This window comes from Parasteatoda tepidariorum, chromosome 6, assembly GCF_043381705.1.
Source record: "Parasteatoda tepidariorum isolate YZ-2023 chromosome 6, CAS_Ptep_4.0, whole genome shotgun sequence".
Lineage (NCBI taxonomy): Eukaryota > Metazoa > Arthropoda > Arachnida > Araneae > Theridiidae > Parasteatoda > Parasteatoda tepidariorum.
In genome coordinates, this window is record NC_092209.1 from 54,810,568 (window position 1) to 54,830,014 (window position 19,447).

A 19,447-nucleotide genomic window follows, 5' to 3' on the forward strand; every position below is an offset into this window, starting at 1 on the left:
GATTGTAAGCCCAAGTCAAAATTCCAGAAAATTTCTTGAGTTAAAAAAAAAATTTTAATCGAAAAATTAGAAAAAAATATAACAAGGTTTTTTCCTTTTTCTCAATATTTCTTAGTTGACTTAAAATATATTCAAAATTTTACACATACCTAGACCATTTTCACATACCTATGATGACCTAGAGAAGTAATTGAAATTTACAAATATGTCTTTCTTTCTTGAGTTTATGATTATAAAAACTATTTACTGATAAAAAATTAATATTAATCTTGAATATAAGCTTATAAAGTATCTGGCTCTCCCTTAAAAACAAATAAAATAAACTGCTTTTAAGTTCCACCGAAATAAAAATTTGATTTCCCAGAAACTTTTGTGATCAATGATTTTTTGAAACGTCTGAACCTTCGATCTCCGGAAACTTCCAGATCACGGTTAACGAAAAATCCGGAAATCCTGATTTTTTCCGGAGCACAATCAGCCCTGTATATCTTCATCAAATGAAAAACAGATTTATTTCTTAACAAAAATTGTAATAATATTATATATAATATTTCAAGGGGAAAAAGTAAAGTTTAGAGTTTAAAGTAACTTTTTTTTATTCTTAAATTTCATTAAATTTATAGTTACATGCTTAAATAGATTTTAAGAACATAAATATGTAAACATTAATCTAACATTGCTGGAAAAACAATTGAAAAATAAAATATACATATATTAATTTCATTAGTAAGAAAGTAAAAAGAAAATAATGAAGCTCTAATTATATGTTTATTAATACTCCTGTAATTAAGTACAATTAATAATCCTGTAATACTTCTATAAAATAATTCTTACTGTAATTAATACTTCAAGACCAGGGCTATGTAAAAGAAAAATCAAAATTATTAAATAACTAGAAGATTTTTTAAGTGTTTAGAATAAACAAGAAATAAAATTACAACCCTGATAGCAAAAACCCTCCTGCTCAACAATAGGAGCTGCAAATTATATTTCATTCGTTTTGATTTTATTCATTTTTAAATGCAACAATTTTGGAAAAATTGCTAAAGTTCACTTTTAAAATATCTCTAAACACCTCTAATAAATATTAAAAGGCTGAATGGAGAGAACACAGCAAAGAACAATTAAGTAAAGATTTTCTTGTTACTTGAAAACAGGCTTAACTGTATAAAAATTTATTATATTTTTTTAGTGTCACTGCATAAAATTCAATCAAAGCAAAAGAGCCATCCTCTCTACAGAGAAGAAAAATAAGTCTCAGGCATGCTTTCCAGACTGTAGCCAATAACCAATTGTGCAGCTCTAGTGCAACATAAATAAAATACTACAACTACTATAAAATTCAAACCACATCAATAATATTTTATGATACTAACAGATCAAGTTATAATTGTTTATTGATCATTAAAATGAGTTTATTTTCATTTGAATTATTATACTGTGTATATCATACCATTTCAAAGTAAATTTTTTAAAAAACATGGCATTTAAAATTGATTAATGCACTATACTAACAATTGAATAACCCATTTATATTAAAAGAGTTGACTGGAATCAGTAGTTTTCCATTATGCAGGGCTAACTATAGTTTGTAATAATGTATATGGCATGTATGTAAAGCCATGTATATTAAACTAAACAAAACTCAGCGGCGCGACAGCCCATACAGGGCCAAGGCCTACTGTGCCCATCTCAGTTTTCTTGACCTTGGGCTCTGGGGTGCAGGAGCAGATGTTCCGGTCAGGTGGTCAGCCGAACGTGGAACCCCCAGTGTTTAGTTCCCAAGCATGCGTGGTACTCATTTACAGACCCACTGAAGGCTGAGTCAACCTTGCCCAGCCCGAGGATCGAACCAGGGACCTGTGGCACGACAGCGCGAAGCGCTACCGCTCAGCTTTCGGGCGTCATGTATATTAGATTATTATATATTAGATTAGATTATTATTTATTAGATTAGACTGGATTATTATATATTAGATTGGATATATATTAGATTAAAGGCATGTATATTAGATTATACAATAATAATTTCTTTCTTAATTTAAATAATAATCTCTCTGATTGCATTGAGGTTGCAGACAAATTTGGATTTATGAAAATAATTCTTCAAATCAACCCCTTAAATTTAATTACCTGGGTAATGACTATATTTAAATTTATATCATTGAGATGCGTTTTGTGTTTTTGTGCCCTTTTCTAGCGGCCAAATTTTGGTTTTGACAAATTTATTTTTGGATTAGCCAAATTTTGGTTTGGTTAATTGGGTAATATCAGCTATAATAAAGATGAAATGTGTGTCTGGGGCTTTTAACCTCTTGCTTACAGCCGGCTGGTGAAATAAATGGAGCAGAATGACAGACTTCACTGAGCTAAGTGCTGTAAGTTAAGGAGTGTCATATAATTAGAGCTGTTCTACATATTGATTACCTGATAGTTGTATAATGTTACCCAGATGATGCAATTTTTTATCTTGGATAATTGATTTGGCATCTTCACTAGCATTACATCGGATAAATACTTCCTCGCTTCCCATTGGTGCATCAATATAAGCAACAACTGTACAGGCTTTTATTTGTTCCTGAAATGATTTAAAAAAATTAATGATACTGGTCAAACATGGACGTATTAGATTTAAAAGTTATGTAATTTATTTTTATTGAGAAAGGTGAGAGGAAAAAAAAAGCAAAAACATAAGTTAGTAACTTTAACATGGATTACTCAACTTGTTTTTTTTTTTTTTTCATGGCAATGAATAATCAATAAATCTATAAGAAAAAAAAGGCACATCTTTGAAAATAATGAACACCTTTTTATTGGATTTCCTGAACTACATGAATGGTTATTGTATATTATTTCAGCAGCATAATTATAAAAAAGTCATTGAAATCCGAATTATTGATCTTTTTTTCCATTTTACAAATTTGAGATATATGATATTGAATTCAAATATAATAAAAAAAAAATTTCTTTTTTTATTCAAAACACAATTTGCTTATAATAATAAATCCTCCTTATGAAACTTATTAAATGACATTTAAATATCATTTAATCTAGGTAGACTTATTCATGATTATGAAAATACATTAATCATAAATTAATTTAGTTACTTTTGATGATATGTCATATCTATATTTATCAATAAATATGGATATGATATGTCATATCCATATTTAATGATATCATACCAGTAAACAAATATTTCAATATTTTGCATTTGTTGTTTAGAATACTTTCATTCTTTCCTTCTTTTATTAACAAAGAAGTGAATGATATTTTTTCACAATAGAAAAAAAAGGGTTTACTTTTATATGTGTTTTATAGTTATATATGACATACACAAGCTTAAAAATATCAAATAAATTAAACCCTAATGATAGTTTAGAAAAAGAAAACTCTTTAATAATATATTTTTCCAAGATTTTTATATCTTAACATATAATTAACAACCTAACAGCAAAATAAAGTGAAAAAATACATGTTTACGGAGTTACAAAATCCTTTTTTTTTAAAAATCAGCCGTAATAATGAAACACATTCTCAAAACAATTCAAAGTATAACAATACATGGACATGGACGCCGGCACACAGCTCTGCACCTATGCCCCCGAAGGGGGCATCTATCAGAAAGAAAAACTGTGACCAGGAAAACAGTTACAACGGCGACATACCACGCTTCCCCCGATGTCAGTCGCTAATCACAAGCCCACCCTAGCATCTGCAACGTCGCCAGAGCTCCCGTTAGGATCCTTACATTTATTATTTATTAATTACTATATAATTATTTAGAGATACAGATATAAACAGACGTTATGTAACTATAATAGAATATTGATTAGTGACATTTAAGACCCATGGGAGATGAGCGTCCAAAATAGTGACTATACAGAAGAAGCGTGGTTAAATATAACATATCATGAAAATACATCTGGATAAACAAATACATTGCATGAGATAATGTAGAAAAAACACTAATATGATACAAAAAAATGGGGAGTGGGAAAATTATATACAAGGGGATTTATATTTAAGGCACCAATTTACATTTGTGGAATTGTTAGTATATATATATATATATATATACGTTATATATAATTAGTATATATGGTTATTCAATAACGGTTGTCAAAAATGATTCCATCAAAACTTTGTAGTGGTTGTACATTAGCACATAAGCTTGATGTTGAGTGATGGTAGGCTATATAATCGGGTTATGACAACATGTTCATGTAGATGCATTCAATTAAATATGGTTTGCTAAGGCATTATATAAACATTTCATTTAAAGTTGACATAATTTAATACAAGTGGTAATAATTTCATTCACTGTATGAACCGAAACTATGTTTGAGCATACTGTTAAAATCATGACATGAAAATTTAAAACAAATTAATGTTAGGAATTTAGAAATTATATGGGTTGATTAATATGATAACCTGGGTAGCATAAGGTTTTAACACTATAGTAATGGATAGCATTGCAGGTGGATGTGTTTTTATATTGATTATTAGTCGGAGAGTAGTAAACTTTAGCTTGGCGTTAGAAATTGTTCATAATTCTGTATGAAGTTAATTAAGTTAATTAGTTTATTTATAAGAGTTTTATTACTAATAATTTGTTTTTTCCAGGCTATAATGTTTTGTTCCATGGGGATTTTAAAGTGATAGGATTCTGTTAACAGGCATTTTGTAGCGTAGTGTAGTGGTGAACCAATTTCTCCACAACTGCAGAGTTTATGTCTTGACAACTGAAAGCGTTTCAAGTATGTCCTAAAGGGACCATGCTCAGTTATGAACATTATTAATTCTTTGGGCCATTTACTATTTTTAAAAGAAACTTTTGGAAGAATTTCGTAAGTCGTTCTTCCGTACTTGTGTGCGATCCACAGTTGTTGCCAATAATTTAAAATGAATTCTTTTTCCTTCTTTTTAATATATGATAAGGGCATTCCCAAATTTGTTGATGTAAGATTTTTATCCGTGACTGCTTCCTTTGCTGCCTTATCTGCCTCCTCATTACCCATATGACCAGCATGTGCTTTTATCCAGGAGATTTCTAATTGTGGATGATTGATTAAAATACTTTGGATTTTTTGAATAATATTATGCGTTGTGTTGTAATTTTTGATAGCATGTAAGGCGGATAAACTGTCAGTCCAAATTGTTGTATTTCTACTGTTATTTTTTGCTATTTGGACTGCTTCTAAAATAGCTCTTGCTTTGGCTTGAAAAATAGTGTTCCAATTGAAAAACTTCATTTTGATGGTATTTGATTTCGTGCCATCAAAGATTATTATGGCGGCTCCTGTTCCTGCCTCCATCTTCGAGCCATCTGTGTAGATATTAATTCTTCTATTTTTATCAGTTTTTTGTTTTATTTGGATATTGCCCGTTGTATTTAAGTTAAAGTCTGCAGGATGAATTGTCTGGAGGTTGATTTTTGTATCTATTTTTTTATTGCTTATAATTAAATCGTCTATCAGAATTGTGTGAAAGGAATCTTTTAACAAGTTAATTCTAATTGCTTCTTGCTGCAATGTTAGATGAAGAGGGGGTAGACCCAGGATAACTTGTAGTGCTTTTGTTGGAGTTGTCCTATATGCGCCTGTTATATTTAGTAGGAACTTCCTTTGTACTGAGTCAATCTTGTCTTTTAAGTATTGCTGTGGTTCTGAGCACCAAATTGATGCACCGTGTGCTAACATTCTGACTATACATGCCTTATATAAAATTAGCCTATGCTCTCTTTTAATTCCCCAAGATCTTCCTGCTATTCTTTGGATTGCTTGAAGTTTTGCAGATGCTTTATTTCCTTGTGTTGTTATATGTTCTGACCAGTTAATCTGTTCATCAATTATAAGACCTAAAAGATTTACTGAAGTGGATCTTTTTATTTTCGTGTTGTTTAGCTTTATTACAGGGCCGTTTACTAGTTTGCTCTTAATCAAAATGTATGTAGTTTTCTCTTTTGAGATTTCAAGACCATGCATAGTGGCCCAGCTGTTTAAGATATTTAATGTATTTGTCACTATGATGCCAAGATCTGATTCTGTCTTAGCTGTTATGACGAAGCTGAAGTCATCTGCAAAAGCGAATTGTTGGACGTCTGCTTCTGTGGGGTGTTTTAGGTTTTGCGTAGCCTCCGTCCAGTTGAATTGTAACGGTTCATCAGCAAAGATAATCCAAGAGGTAGGACCACTGCACGAGCCCTGAGGAGTTCCTATGGTTTGTGATATTGAAGCTATACCTTCATCTGTATGAAGCATAATTCGTCTATCTGTTAATAAGCTTTTAAAAATGTTAAAGATGTTACTTGGACAATTTTTATTATTAAGGCTATTAAGTATATCATTATGCCTTAGATGGTCAAAGGCTCCTTTAATGTCTACTGAGAGTAGCAGCATATGTTTTTCTTTATTTTTATGTTTCTTTATGTATCTAAAAAGTTGTATTAGAAGATCATCCACTGATTTACCTTTTCTGAAACCAAATTGTCTGTCACTTAGTAGGCTGTTTGTCTCTAGGTGAAACATCAACCTTGATGTCACTAATTTTTCTATTAATTTCCCAATTGTAGGGAGAAGTGTAATAGGTCTATAGTTCAATATGTTGTGTTTGTCTTTTCCTTTTTTAAGGAAAAGAATCAGATTTCCTACTTTAAGAGCTTTTGGAAAATAACCTATACGCAGACACGAGTTGGCTAAGCACAGGAAAAGTTCTTCGTCTGTTTGGTGAACTACTGTTAGAATTTCATTGTCTATTCCATCCACTCCGGGAGCTTTCTTTTTCGGTAGAGTTGCTATAGCTCTATTTAGTTCTTCTTGTGTGAACATTTTGTCTTTGTTTGAGTTATTGCTGTGTATCGTATTAATTTTTTGTTCAGTTGTTTTATAAATTTTTTGTAGGATATTTAGAGCATTGTTTTTGGATGATGCAATGTCATCTTGCTCAACTAAATTAGTTGGATACTCTCCATTTTTAAAAGTTACTTTGTATGCCTTATCAAATGGTTTGGTCATGTTTGTGCAAAAAGTTCTCCACGAGTTAATTTTGTTTTTCTTAATTTCCTTGAAATATACTGCTTTCTTTTTATTATATAGTTTAGTAATATTTTGTTTATCTTCTGTTTCTTGCGTTCTTTGTAATCTTTTTCTAATTGCTCTTAATTCTTTTTTCTTTATTTGTAAGCTTTGAGTCCACCATGATAATTTGGGTTCAAACGTATGGCTTTTTGTTTTAAGTGATTTATTGCAGGCAACAATGATTGTGTTGATTAGGTTATCCGTTGCAGTATCAAGAGTATCTTTATTTTGTGATGAACATATGCAGTGTTTTATTGTGGGGAGAAGTGGTCTTAAATGTTTTTTAAATTTAGTAAAACCTCCATAATTGGTTTTATAACGCTTTAAGGTAATATATTCTGTTGAATTATCGATTATTAGGTTAATCCAGCGATGATCACTTAAAGTTTCATTTTCAAGTACAGTTCTGTTTGAAATGTTCGCAAGATGTATTGAAGAGGTGATCATTAAATCAGGCCATCCTATGTAGGTTCCGTTTTCAAAAGTTGGAGGATCGTCAGGCTTATTGAGTAAAAAGAGATTTCTTGCTGTGATAAAATCTTGCACTTTGTTCCCTCTACCATTGTTATGTGAGTAGCCCCAATTTTTATTGTGACTATTTAGATCCGCTATTATGTAAAATTGAATATTTTTTATTTTGTTTATTTGCTGTTCTAATTCTTTGAGTGTTATCATGATATCTTCTGTAGGTGAGGAGTATGCTGAAATTAATACAATTATTTCTTGATTAATTCTAGTTTTTATGGAAACGGTGTTATTCGTTGTCATAATTAATGTTGGGTTATCTGGACCTCCTGTGTGTATAATTCCAGATTTCATGTTGTTCGACCATTTTTTCCAGTTTGCTGGTATTCCTGTAATGGTATTGTTCTGGATGTGAGGTTCTTGTGTGATTATGAAGTTTGGCTTGAAGCATTTATATGCTATATTAAGTAGACTTGTTGGTGGCCTGGATTTTCTAAGGTTTGCTTGTAGGATGACTGTTGAGTGCTGCTGTATTGCATGTTGATTAATAGTGTTTCTTGATATTTTATCAATTATTGGAATATTATAATTTGTGATTTGTTGATTCATCAGAAAGAGTTGCAAATGAGTAAAAAAGGTTCTAATTTCTTCTTCTTCTTCTTTGTTTTATTTAATATAGTTGATTAAACTTATTCTGTAGGTTAGGTTCTTGTGTTGTAACTGGAGAAATATTGAGTCTCTTAATTTCCTCATTTAGTGCCCATTTATAAGATGGACAGCTTACGTCAGAGGCACAGTGATTAGGTAAATAGTTAGTATTATATCTGTGATTATTAAAATCACAGTTTATACAGAAATCTTCGTTGGCATCGCAATTTTCGGTATTATGGTTATTTCCGCAGTTGGCACATGTTGTATCTTGTTCACAGTTGTGTTGGTGATGACCCAATGCTTGGCAATTATGGCATCTTAGTATGATTGCTCGTCTATTGATTACGACCCGTCGGATGCCCATGTATGTGTATTTTTTCTTTAGCAGATTTAAAGCTTGTTTTGCATGGAGTTTAATATTAACGTCGACTAAGTTGTTGTTGTACTTTTGGGATTTTCTCTTAAGAACTTCAATATCTTCTTCATCTAAATTCATACCTGCAATATCATTTAAATGTTCTTTAATTTTTTCATTATTAAAATATGCAGGGACACCTAGCAAAATCAAATGCCATTTTCTTTGTCTTGCTTCTTTATGTTTTATATTCAAATCTGTTAATGTTTTCTCCGCATTTTGCTTATCATTGTTGTTCTTGTAGTGAATCTTTATTACTTTTTTGTTTTTGAAAATCTTTTTAGGACAAACTGTGGGCTCTTTATCTTCAATTCTTTGCATGACTTCATCTAATTCACTATTTTCTTCATTTAATATTATTAATGGGAGTGGTGGCTTGGATTAGTTACCATTTTTATTAACAATAAGGTTTCAAAATATTCAGAAAACTTCTTTTAATTTCTGACCTGACCTTCATCATCGTCATCAATGGCCCAACAGTCCAGGGTGAGCCTTGACCTTCTCAAGGTTTTTTTCTAGATAATCTATCCATCCCAAATTTCGGCCTTCCTCTTTTTCATGTGCCAGCTAGTCTGGCATTGAAAACTCTTTTTGTGTTACGGTCTTCGTCCATAATAGCAAAAATTATATGTAACAATTCAGCTGATTTGGTTTTACAAAGGTTTACTTAGGGGTAAAATACAAAAATAAGAAAATTGTACCTTAGATTTTAATAGAAAGTTAAATATTTTCTAACAACTTACACACAACATTATCAAAAATACTTAATTATTATTGCTTTTCGTAACATTACATGAATTTGTACAATATAATTTAATTGTACATTAAATCATTGGAGATTCTAAACATTTAGCTGACTCCAATACACACAGCCAATTATACAGAAACTAAAAATCTTGATATTTTGACACAACGGTTCATTGTTACATTATTTGATGTATCCCGTTCAAATTGCTTTTATGCTGATTCTAGAAAGATTTTTTTTATTGACATATTGATAACCAGCCACTGTACTGTTTCAGGGCAAATGTCCTGACAAGAGAAACACTGACCTAATTAAGTGAATAAGAACATGCTCACTAATATAATTTAAGTTTAAAAAATGTTGCTCTCACATGATATTTTAATCACTGTTGATAATTAGTTCAGTTGACTACTAAGCTTGCCAACCACTGGCATAGAATATAACATATTTCCATAAGATCATTTACAGTTTAAAAACTATTAAAATTTTAAACATGACAGTAATTTATAATTTTTATACCTACTTTCATTTCAGTTGAATTTTCAATGGGATTTGCTAATAAGATTTTTAGTATAACTCCTGGTTGGAATTTTAACTCTTTTTTGGGTATAGGTTCAGTTTCTTGTTCTCTCATCTCTTGGCATTCTAAAAGAATTTGCTTTTTTAGATAAGACATTGTTGTTCTTTGCAAATCTAAATATTTGTTACGGTATGCTTTCCATTCAGACCTAAAAATATAAAATGTCACGTATCAACAAATTAACCCAAAAAATATCAGGCCTCATGAAGGGCTGAAGGAAAATCGGGACACTTTTCAAAATATTTAGAAAAAAACCTGAGCATTTTTTGTAATAGTACACCATAACCAGATTACATTTAAAAAGGTCAAATAACAAACTGAAAAGAAGTATGATTTGCTATACTTAAGTATAATAAAGACAAGCTCTATGGCCAAAATAAAATAATAAAGTCTATTTTTTATTTCAGTAATACTTTGTTTAGAACAAAAAGTCTTAACTGTTCCCAACATAATTTTATTAATGATTATTAAATAACTCATAACAGTCTCAGAAAAATACATAACAAATATTTACATAATTATTGCAATAAAAAAACAGTATCAATTAAAATATTTGAGGTTTTTATTAGCATTATAATTTAAAATGAATAGAATTCAAATTTAAAAAGTACAAATTTTTTATTAAGTATTTGCATTTGTAAAAAATTGGCTCTGAAGAACTAAAGTCAGGAATATCAAGCAAAAAGCTTAATATCATGACAAAATACTTTTTATCAGGCAACTCAAGACAACCTTAATCCTGTAATTCAAATATGAAGTTTTTTTTTTATTATTACATATTCTTATTCAAATAAACTTCTAAATATTAGACATTAAAATACAAACAAGTTACTCATCATCCCAAATTTATTACTGTTGTACTGTTATAGACATTATATATTACTTAGTAATGTAATATTTTCTTTTTCATAAAATTTATTTTTCATATTTAATTAGTCATCATTAATTAATTTTTACTCAATTTCATCAAGAGCAAATGTGATCATTACTAACTTTTCATTTCTCAAAAAATGTCCCAAATAACTTTTTTTATTCAGCTGAATCACATAATAATTTATTATTCAAGGTTATTAAACTATGTATCAAAATCTATTTTAAAACTTACTTTCTTTAAGCTGCTTTATTTCAGCCAAAATGTTTCGGTTACTGGGATATATTAATTCTAACGGTCTGTTTCAGTGATTAATTTTTATCATTTAATGCCAAAAACGCAAGGTTGGTTTCTTTTTGGCAATATTATTTCTCTATTAATTACTTGAGATTTAAAAATTGCGGCTTGAGGACTTGGAATTCTGGCAAATCCCATAGCTCTTCAGTCTGACCGGCATAAAATATTTCTTAATTTAGAAAAGTAATGTTCATTTTAAAACAAAAAGAAGAAAGGACTGCCTGATGATCAGATTGTATAATATTTTTTGAATTTATAAGTGTGGCGATGATTGTGATTTTTATATATGTTGACTAATAAAGAAGATAACTTATTGTCTGCAATGATTACTTGAAACTGCACTGCATTTCAAAATCTGCTATAAGAGGTAAGAGTATTTTTCCTAAAGAATACAATTTGTTCAACAATGATATTTAATTCAATCAAAACATAGATGTGGAAACTAAAAGTTTTTTTTTTTAATCTTCTCTAAGTATGTCTCAAATAATTCCCATTTAAATTAGAGATTTTAAAATTATTTTTAATAGTTCAGGAAATTTTCACATACATAAAAGGAGTAAATTTCTTCCAACTCCTATCTTGGAAGAAAAAAAAAACATAAACATTTGCATAGTAAGGAGGCTGGTATTAAACCACAGTTAAAATAATTTATAAAATATAAATTACTTAGACATCACTCGTAAGGTAGGTCGTTCATGACGATTATGATTTTTTTTAGAATGGGATCTCTTTTTCTTTGATTTACTGGATGGCTCTTCAACAGTAGACTCCTGAAAAAAAAACAATATTACAAAATTTAAAACAATTTGAAAAAAGATTACAGCACTCAAGAAGATTTTTTCATATCTTTCTAAGTATGAGCCTAATATTATGTGAAAAAAACTGTAATTTTTAAAACATAGATATCCCACAAAAGAAAAACACTGATTGTATGTTTGCTTATGTTACACTACAGGTAAGACAAACTGCTTATAATTGCGCAAATTGCATTTACATGCGATCGCATATGTGAATTGCATGCAGTGATAATGTCTCAAAAGAGTTTTTTTTTTTCTATTACAAAAAGAAATGACTAACTATAAATGAATAATGATGAAAAACAATTTACAAGTTGTATGCTTAAAAATTTGTTCCACAGATCAAAATTAACAAATGCTTTTGAAACTAACAAATTATCCTTACTTGTGCAGAAATGTTATTTTCTTGTAATTTAGAAGAGTCTTGGCTTGAATTATCTTCGTTAATTTTTTCATCTCCTGCTTGTTTGTTTTTAATGTCACTTTCAAGAGTTTTTAAATTTTCTTCATCTATCTTTGGTTTCTTTAATGTTACACCACTGTCCTCATTATCTTCAAGTTTCCGTTTGTTTGTAACTTCAGCTGTGGGCTTAACTTCTTCAGAGACTTCTTATGAATAAAATTAACAAATTAAAACAAAATGAAAATATTCAGACAATTCAAAACACAAATAAAACAATAAAGTAATATAAACAACATAGATAGAAAAAAAAACCACCGAAAGTTAATTTAATTGATGAAACATTTAACTTCATAAATTTGAATCATAAATTTGATTCCCTAATAAGCAACATTAAGTAACTAAAATTACTGGCTCCTGACCTAAATCTTTATCAATCTTTAAATTTAAAATTTTAAGTGATTAGTCTTAAACATTTTCAAAATTGGTTCAATAGAAAATTTTGTGGCAGCTTGGTAAATTTAAACTTAAAAGCTAATGTAACAATAAATCAAAAAGTGATAAAAAAGATTAAAAAATAAATAAAAATACAGAAAAAGTGAAATTCTAAGAACAATTTCATGTCTGAACTAAAAAGCTGTTAAATGCTGGAGTATAAACTGTGTCAATACATTTCAAGTTATTCAAAATAGTTTTTCCTTGGTACAAAAGTAAAAAAAAAAAAAAAGATTTTTAACATGTTAGTTTACATAATCTTTTTTTCTTTAAATTTTTAAACAATAAGTAAATAAGTTCCTTATCAAACATACTTTCTTTTAAATCAGAGCTCTCTTTTTTGCTAGAACCATTCTCCAAATCTGTTGAGTTCTTGTAAAACTAAAATAATACATATTTAAAATTAAAAAAAGGAACAATACAATGTGTAACTACAGTAGAACCCCGATTATCCGATGCCTGATCATGTGAAAAGCATTAACCTTCTCAACGTTCGTTCCGACTTTTGCCGAACTATCAGGTGGAGATTTTTCTGAATCCAAAAATCTGTTTCTCCAGGTTACTCAAAGGGGAAAACAGTACTTAGTAGAAAAAGTTTAGTACAATTTTACCCAGGGGCTCAATGCTTGGAGGGTTAAAAACATTTGATGGACATTTTATCATACCACAGATCTATGGTTCTATTCTTGGACTGGGCAAGGTTGTCTCAGCTTTTCACTCCTTCATTAGATCAGTAAAATGAGTACCAATCATGCTTGGGGACTAAACACTAAGGATTCCACATTTGGCAGACCACCCAACCGGAACATTTTTTCCTGCCCCAAATCTGAAGGTCGAGAAAACTATAATGGGCATGGTATGTCATAGCACTCCATGGGCTGTTGTGCCAGTGAGTTTGGTTCAGAAGAAACAGTTAAAAAAAGTAACAGATGCACTTTTCAATTTAGCTAAAACCTGGAGTAGTTTTAAAAAACTTTGCAAAGAATTTAAAAAAAAAACTATAAAATAAATCCTAAAAGGGAAAAGGTGCATGAAAAAATGATTTTTTTTAAAATTTTTTTAATCCTACACCCTGTTTGGGTCATATGCTGGGCAATATAAATACAAAGTATCAAAGGAGAAGTATCTCCACTGTCAACATCTTTTTATTTGAGGGAAATTAAGAGAGGCTGTCCATTCATAGATCCATCCACACTGAGAAGTCTTGAGACAAAAGTTGTTACACAGATTATATTGAGATGCTGCTGGAGATAATAATGGTTGGTCAACATACTTTTTTGGGGTACCAAATTCAGTATAGTGGGGTTTCCTAATATCCTTAGATATGGTCTTGATCAATGATTTATAGTTTCTAAAAGGGAAGCGGAAATGATGTGGTAAAAACAAGGCCTACTTTGCTAGTGCATTTGTCTCCTCATTGCCAAAGACCACAACAGGAAACTATAATGCGCCAATTTTTTTTTTAAATTGACATACGAAATCCCAGCCGAGAAAATAATGATGATTTCTTAAAGATGATTTCTTAGATAGGTTAAGTTACTATATAAGGGATGGGTATCTGTAGTGTTTCTTGAAAATGAAATAACACCTGAATCTAATAATTCCAACAATGATGAATATAATGTGTTAGAAGAATTATAACTCAAGTAAATCAAAAGATATGTTTACTAAATGTGTTAAACGGTTTAAAAAATGTGAAGAAGCCGATGTTTCCTATATTTTGTTGTGACACCAAACTCAAAATCTGGTTGATAGAAAATGACAATTACACAGAAAGCAAAAATGATAATTTTTTTTCACAATATTGCATCATTCATTATGATTCAATAAAAAAACACAAGCATTGCTTTTTATTAATTTTAATCACTACTTAATTTCAGTAACTTTACCCTTAGTTTGTTGTTCATAAACCTAAATCAACTTGAAAAAATTTTCCGATTATCTGTATCAGACAATCTTGATTTTGTGATAAATAAAATGTGTTAGTAGGACTATAATTCGGGTAAATCAAAAGACATATTAACTGAATTGGTTAAATGGTTTCAAAACTTTTTGCTTGAAAATGACAAAAAGAAAACAAAAATATAGAATTTTTTTCATGATATTGTATTATTAATTATGATTAAAAAAATACAACACACGCATTGCTTTTTAATCAAACTTTAATCACTACTTAATTTTACCCATAGTTTGATGTTTATAGACATAAAAGAGCGACTTCAAAAAATTCTCCGATGATCAGTATCTGAAAATTTCAATTTTTTGACATACTCCTAGTTATAAAGGTTTCAGATAATCGAGGTTCTACTATATTGTTCGTGACAGTCAATAAATAAATCAAAATAAGGTGAAAATTTTATTTTACACTATACAGAACACTTTACCTGACAAGCTTTCTTAACACTTTCTGGGTTGCTAAACTCTATAAATGCAAAACCTTTTATTTTGTGAGAAACATTAAAGCGAGGAATATTTATATACTCCACTGTACCAAAATGATCAAAGACATTTTTGATCCACTTGAGATCTGCGTAATGTGGTAATCCCTCTACATAGAGAGTGCAGGCATCAAAATCCTTGGACATTTGAATTGATGTCCTGCGTCTCACTCTGGATTTATTTTCATTCAACTAAAATGGAAAATTATGGATCACTTTTAAAAATAATATAACAGTGGACATAAAAACAAATAATTCATGAAAAGGTTTTCTCTCACTCATTCGCAAATAAATATGAAGTATTCTTATTCATCAAAATAAGGTGATAATAACCCGAAAATAAACTATTCAATACATTACTTTATTTCCAGTATAATAAGAGAAAGTCAAGGTAATCAACCACAAAATATAAACATGTAACACACGGTTTGTTTGTAAAGCGGCCAGGGCCGTACTTAGGAAGTGGCAACTGCTCAGGTTCGACAAAAATTCAGGACTGATTAATAGTTATATTACAAGTTTTCTACACATTTGCTAAATCTTGAATATATTTTTACTACTTTTTGGCCCCAAATGAGTTATTCTAAATTACATTTCCAAATGTGTCTAATTGTATTTCAGTTAACGTTCCTTTATACCAGGAGTGTAATTTTGAAAAATGACGATATGAAACTTTTCGTCAACTTTCATGCCATAGAAACTAATTGTATTAAAAATTTCAACTACTGACAATTTGTAAGCGTGTGTGTGTGAAGGGAAATCCCTAAGAGCTGCTACGGAAAATATGAAGAAAAATAAAAAGCAGGAAAGATTGAATAATGGATTTATCGAAAAAATATTATTTATACAATGTTGTATTATCTAATGTATTATACTTATGGCTGTCATAATAAACCCTATTAAATTTCATTGATAATAAATGTTTTATTCACATAATTAAGCAATAAATAAATTCAGAAATGAAATATCTTTTTTTTTCATTCAAGAGCTCAAATGTAGATAAAAATGTAACTTTTAATTTATAATTTTTCATTATTCATTTCATATTTTAACGTGCTCAATGTGGTAAATAAAATAATTTGATGTTTTATTATCATTAAATAGTTTTCAGTTATACCCATTAAATTTTATACACATTTTTTTCAATAGAAGTAATTTTAAATATATCAAATATATAGTTAGGGTATTTACTTGCTAATAAAAAGTGACAAATTGTTCTGTAAAGAAAAACTTTTCTTTTTTTAAATGTACTGTTCTTAATTCTCGTTTCATTTGACAATATGGTTATCTGCCTTTGCAATACATTAATGCTTTTAGTTTGATAAAAAAAAAATATATTAACTGATTTAATTTATTCAGTAATTAAGTTGCAATAATTAAATAATAATATTACTAAACTATTTATTAACAAAAAACAATGTTTAATATCCACTGTAGAGTCTCAATAAATCGAGGTGGATGGGACCAAGGCTTCCTCAAACTTTAATTTAAAAAATATTTTAATAAATATAAACAAAGTCGTTTTTAAATTTCAGTATTTAATTGAGAAATATATTATATTTAAAGAAAATGTATTTACATTAGATGTTCGGGGTACATTTATTGCATTATACCAAGTTACAATATTCATTATTATTACTGCATCAGGTTCATTATATACTTTAAATTAATTGTCTAATGTTTTTCGTTTAAACACACTGTTCAGATGTTTCAGTACACAAATATGTTCAGTACACACCCATACACAAATTTGTTTTTCAATATCCAGCCATAGTAATTGTTTAATCGTCAAAAAAAACAAATCATAGTAATCAATCCACTTGTTGTGTGTGTTGGTCACTGTTTAGAGGCAAGACTGATTTTTTTTCGCTAGCTCAGATTTAAAGATAACTCGAACAATCAAGACTCTATTGTTCATAGTTAAACAAAACAGGACTTTTATTAACCATGAATAAATGTCTCAATGTTTCGCCCAGGGCTGCTAAAACCCTTAACACACCCCTGAAAGCAGCTCTATCACATCATGAGGTGTATGTCACCCATAGCGCTTCTTGAGTCCTAGAGTGTGTTCTGGCAGCATTGAGTCTGTCATGACAAAAAATTATAATTTAACAAAAAAGCAAAAAGATAAATTAAGGAAACTTTTATTTGGTTAACTTACTTCCAGAATGGAGGATTTTGACAAAGATGCAGCTAAAACATGCATATCTTCTGACAAAGCCTTTATTTTATTGAAGGATTTAAATACTTCTAAATCAACATCTGAAAGTTGAAACAATAGAAATTATTTATCTAGCTGACAATCTAACAATTAACCACCATAAAACGCTAAATTCAGTAAGTAAGTTAAATTCAGTAGGAATTTTAGTAAATTTTCATAATATTTATTTGGCAGTGCATATAGTGCATTTCCAGCACTGAAATTTAACTTTTTTTTTATAAAAGAAAATCATTTGCATTTGTAATGTCAATTCTCTTGGAAATGATTTTTAATAAAAATTTTACTTTTTAATAATAAAACTTTTTGTTACCAATATTATAAAATATTGTTTGAGCTATTTGATACATAAGTAAGCAAAACAGCCAACAAAACAATAAACATGTAAGAAATCTATACTGAAACAATAGTTGCAAGAGTTGCAGATAAATGAAAAACGTTTGATTTACAATTACTAATCATTTTTCGCATTCATTTCAATATCATTTTCAAATCGTAATATTCTTAATACATTATCATTACGACATGCATTTTTTTCAAGATTCCAGAATTACGCTTACTTTAAAACCAATTTATAGAATGTTAAAATTGCATTGAAAAATTATAATTATTCTAAATTAATTCTATTTAAAATAAGGAATTTTTTTTTTAATTTTAAAATAAAGAACTTAGTATATTTTGGGTGTTAAAAACCCTATGCAAATATTTCGGACCAAAATCCTTTATTGTGATAAATACCTTTTTTTATGAGGGGAAATAGTGCACTTTCCAGTTTCTAGCACCCTGCCCTTTTTAAGGTCTAGAATGAACACTAGATTACCAATCATTTTAGATTTGGTTAATAATTGGTATATGTAAGATATAAGAGCTTCGAAATTTCGACATTTTTCAGTACAAAAACTACAGTTTTTAATAAATGCAAACAATTAGATATAATCTAAATTTAATATTAAAAAAATATAAATAGTAAATAACTTACAGCCATCTTCATCCTGGCTTATAAGATTGTATAAAAATTTGTCTTTTGCCAAATTTGAATCACTAAAATAAAACTCCATCTGAAAAACATAAGTGATATCCAATATTAAAAAAAAAATTATTATAGGCTAATAGACATAAGCTTTATGTCAATGTAACTATTTTTATTATAGGACCTACTGATACTGAAGAGTTAAGTATAAATTATTACTTTTCAAAACTATTGTAGTTTTAAAAAAAGGAAATTTTAAAGAATAAAAATAATTTTAGTTTAATATAGCAAAACTAAATAATTCTGTTAACAATATTTCATTAGAACAGATATTTAAATACCATCAAAACTTTAAATAAAAAAAGGCTATTTTGTAAAAATAAATAAGCGAACAAAAGTTATTTAATGAAATTGTAGAAGACAATCATGCGTTAAATTTTAAAAATAGAAACATATTTTGAAAATTAATTATCACAACGAAAACAAAAATTATGAACTTATTATAATTATTGCAATTTATTAATTATTGTAATTTACTTGAGTTCTTAATTTTACGAATAACTTCTTCTTTTTCCTTCCGCTAAGTTCAGTTACTACTGTTTCACTACTTTCGATTTCCATGATCATAATTTTTAATCTAATAATTTATTAACTTATGAAGTACTCGGAGAAAGAGTTCATGAGGACTTGACAGTTTTCAAAACAAACTACGGAATCATTCTATTGTTTTGATGCCAATCTGAAATATACAAATATTTCAATTGATATTCATTGCAAAAAATTGTGAAGTGAAGTAAAACAAGACTCTTTATTGTTTGGTTGATGATTTTAAAAAATCAATTTTTCTATCAATCGAAATAGTAAACAAAAACAAACAATTGCTTGGGATCGACGCTGATTCTGTAAAGCATAGATTTCTTCTGGGAAAAATTTATTTCATTCCTCAAAATATTATTTTAAATCCAAATATCCCCCATTCTTTTTTTTATCATAATGTTCTAGATTGACATTCTTTATTTAAATCTG

The 19,447-nt window shown here is 28.9% G+C and overlaps 1 protein-coding gene across 2 annotated transcripts in view; it reads right to left on the reverse strand.

Moving 5' to 3' along the window:
* LOC107436376 (La related protein 7) overlaps positions 1 to 19,328 on the reverse strand; it is a 23,635-nt gene extending 4,307 nt beyond the window's left edge. Inside the window, exons 1-9 of one of the 2 annotated variants that reach the window (XM_016048074.3) lie at positions 18,959 to 19,328; positions 18,431 to 18,509; positions 17,395 to 17,495; positions 15,180 to 15,425; positions 13,110 to 13,176; positions 12,286 to 12,509; positions 11,770 to 11,873; positions 9,879 to 10,083; positions 2,428 to 2,578 (exon numbers count right to left, since the gene is read on the reverse strand). In XM_016048074.3, coding sequence (XP_015903560.1) covers positions 2,428 to 2,578; positions 9,879 to 10,083; positions 11,770 to 11,873; positions 12,286 to 12,509; positions 13,110 to 13,176; positions 15,180 to 15,425; positions 17,395 to 17,495; positions 18,431 to 18,509; positions 18,959 to 19,048 — 1,267 coding nt within the window. In that variant the 5' untranslated portion in view covers positions 19,049 to 19,328. The remainder of the gene's footprint in view (positions 1 to 2,427; positions 2,579 to 9,878; positions 10,084 to 11,769; positions 11,874 to 12,285; positions 12,510 to 13,109; positions 13,177 to 15,179; positions 15,426 to 17,394; positions 17,496 to 18,430; positions 18,510 to 18,958) is intronic. The other variant, XM_016048075.3, reaches the window with a different exon arrangement.
* Between the last annotated feature and the right edge of the window lie 119 nt (positions 19,329 to 19,447).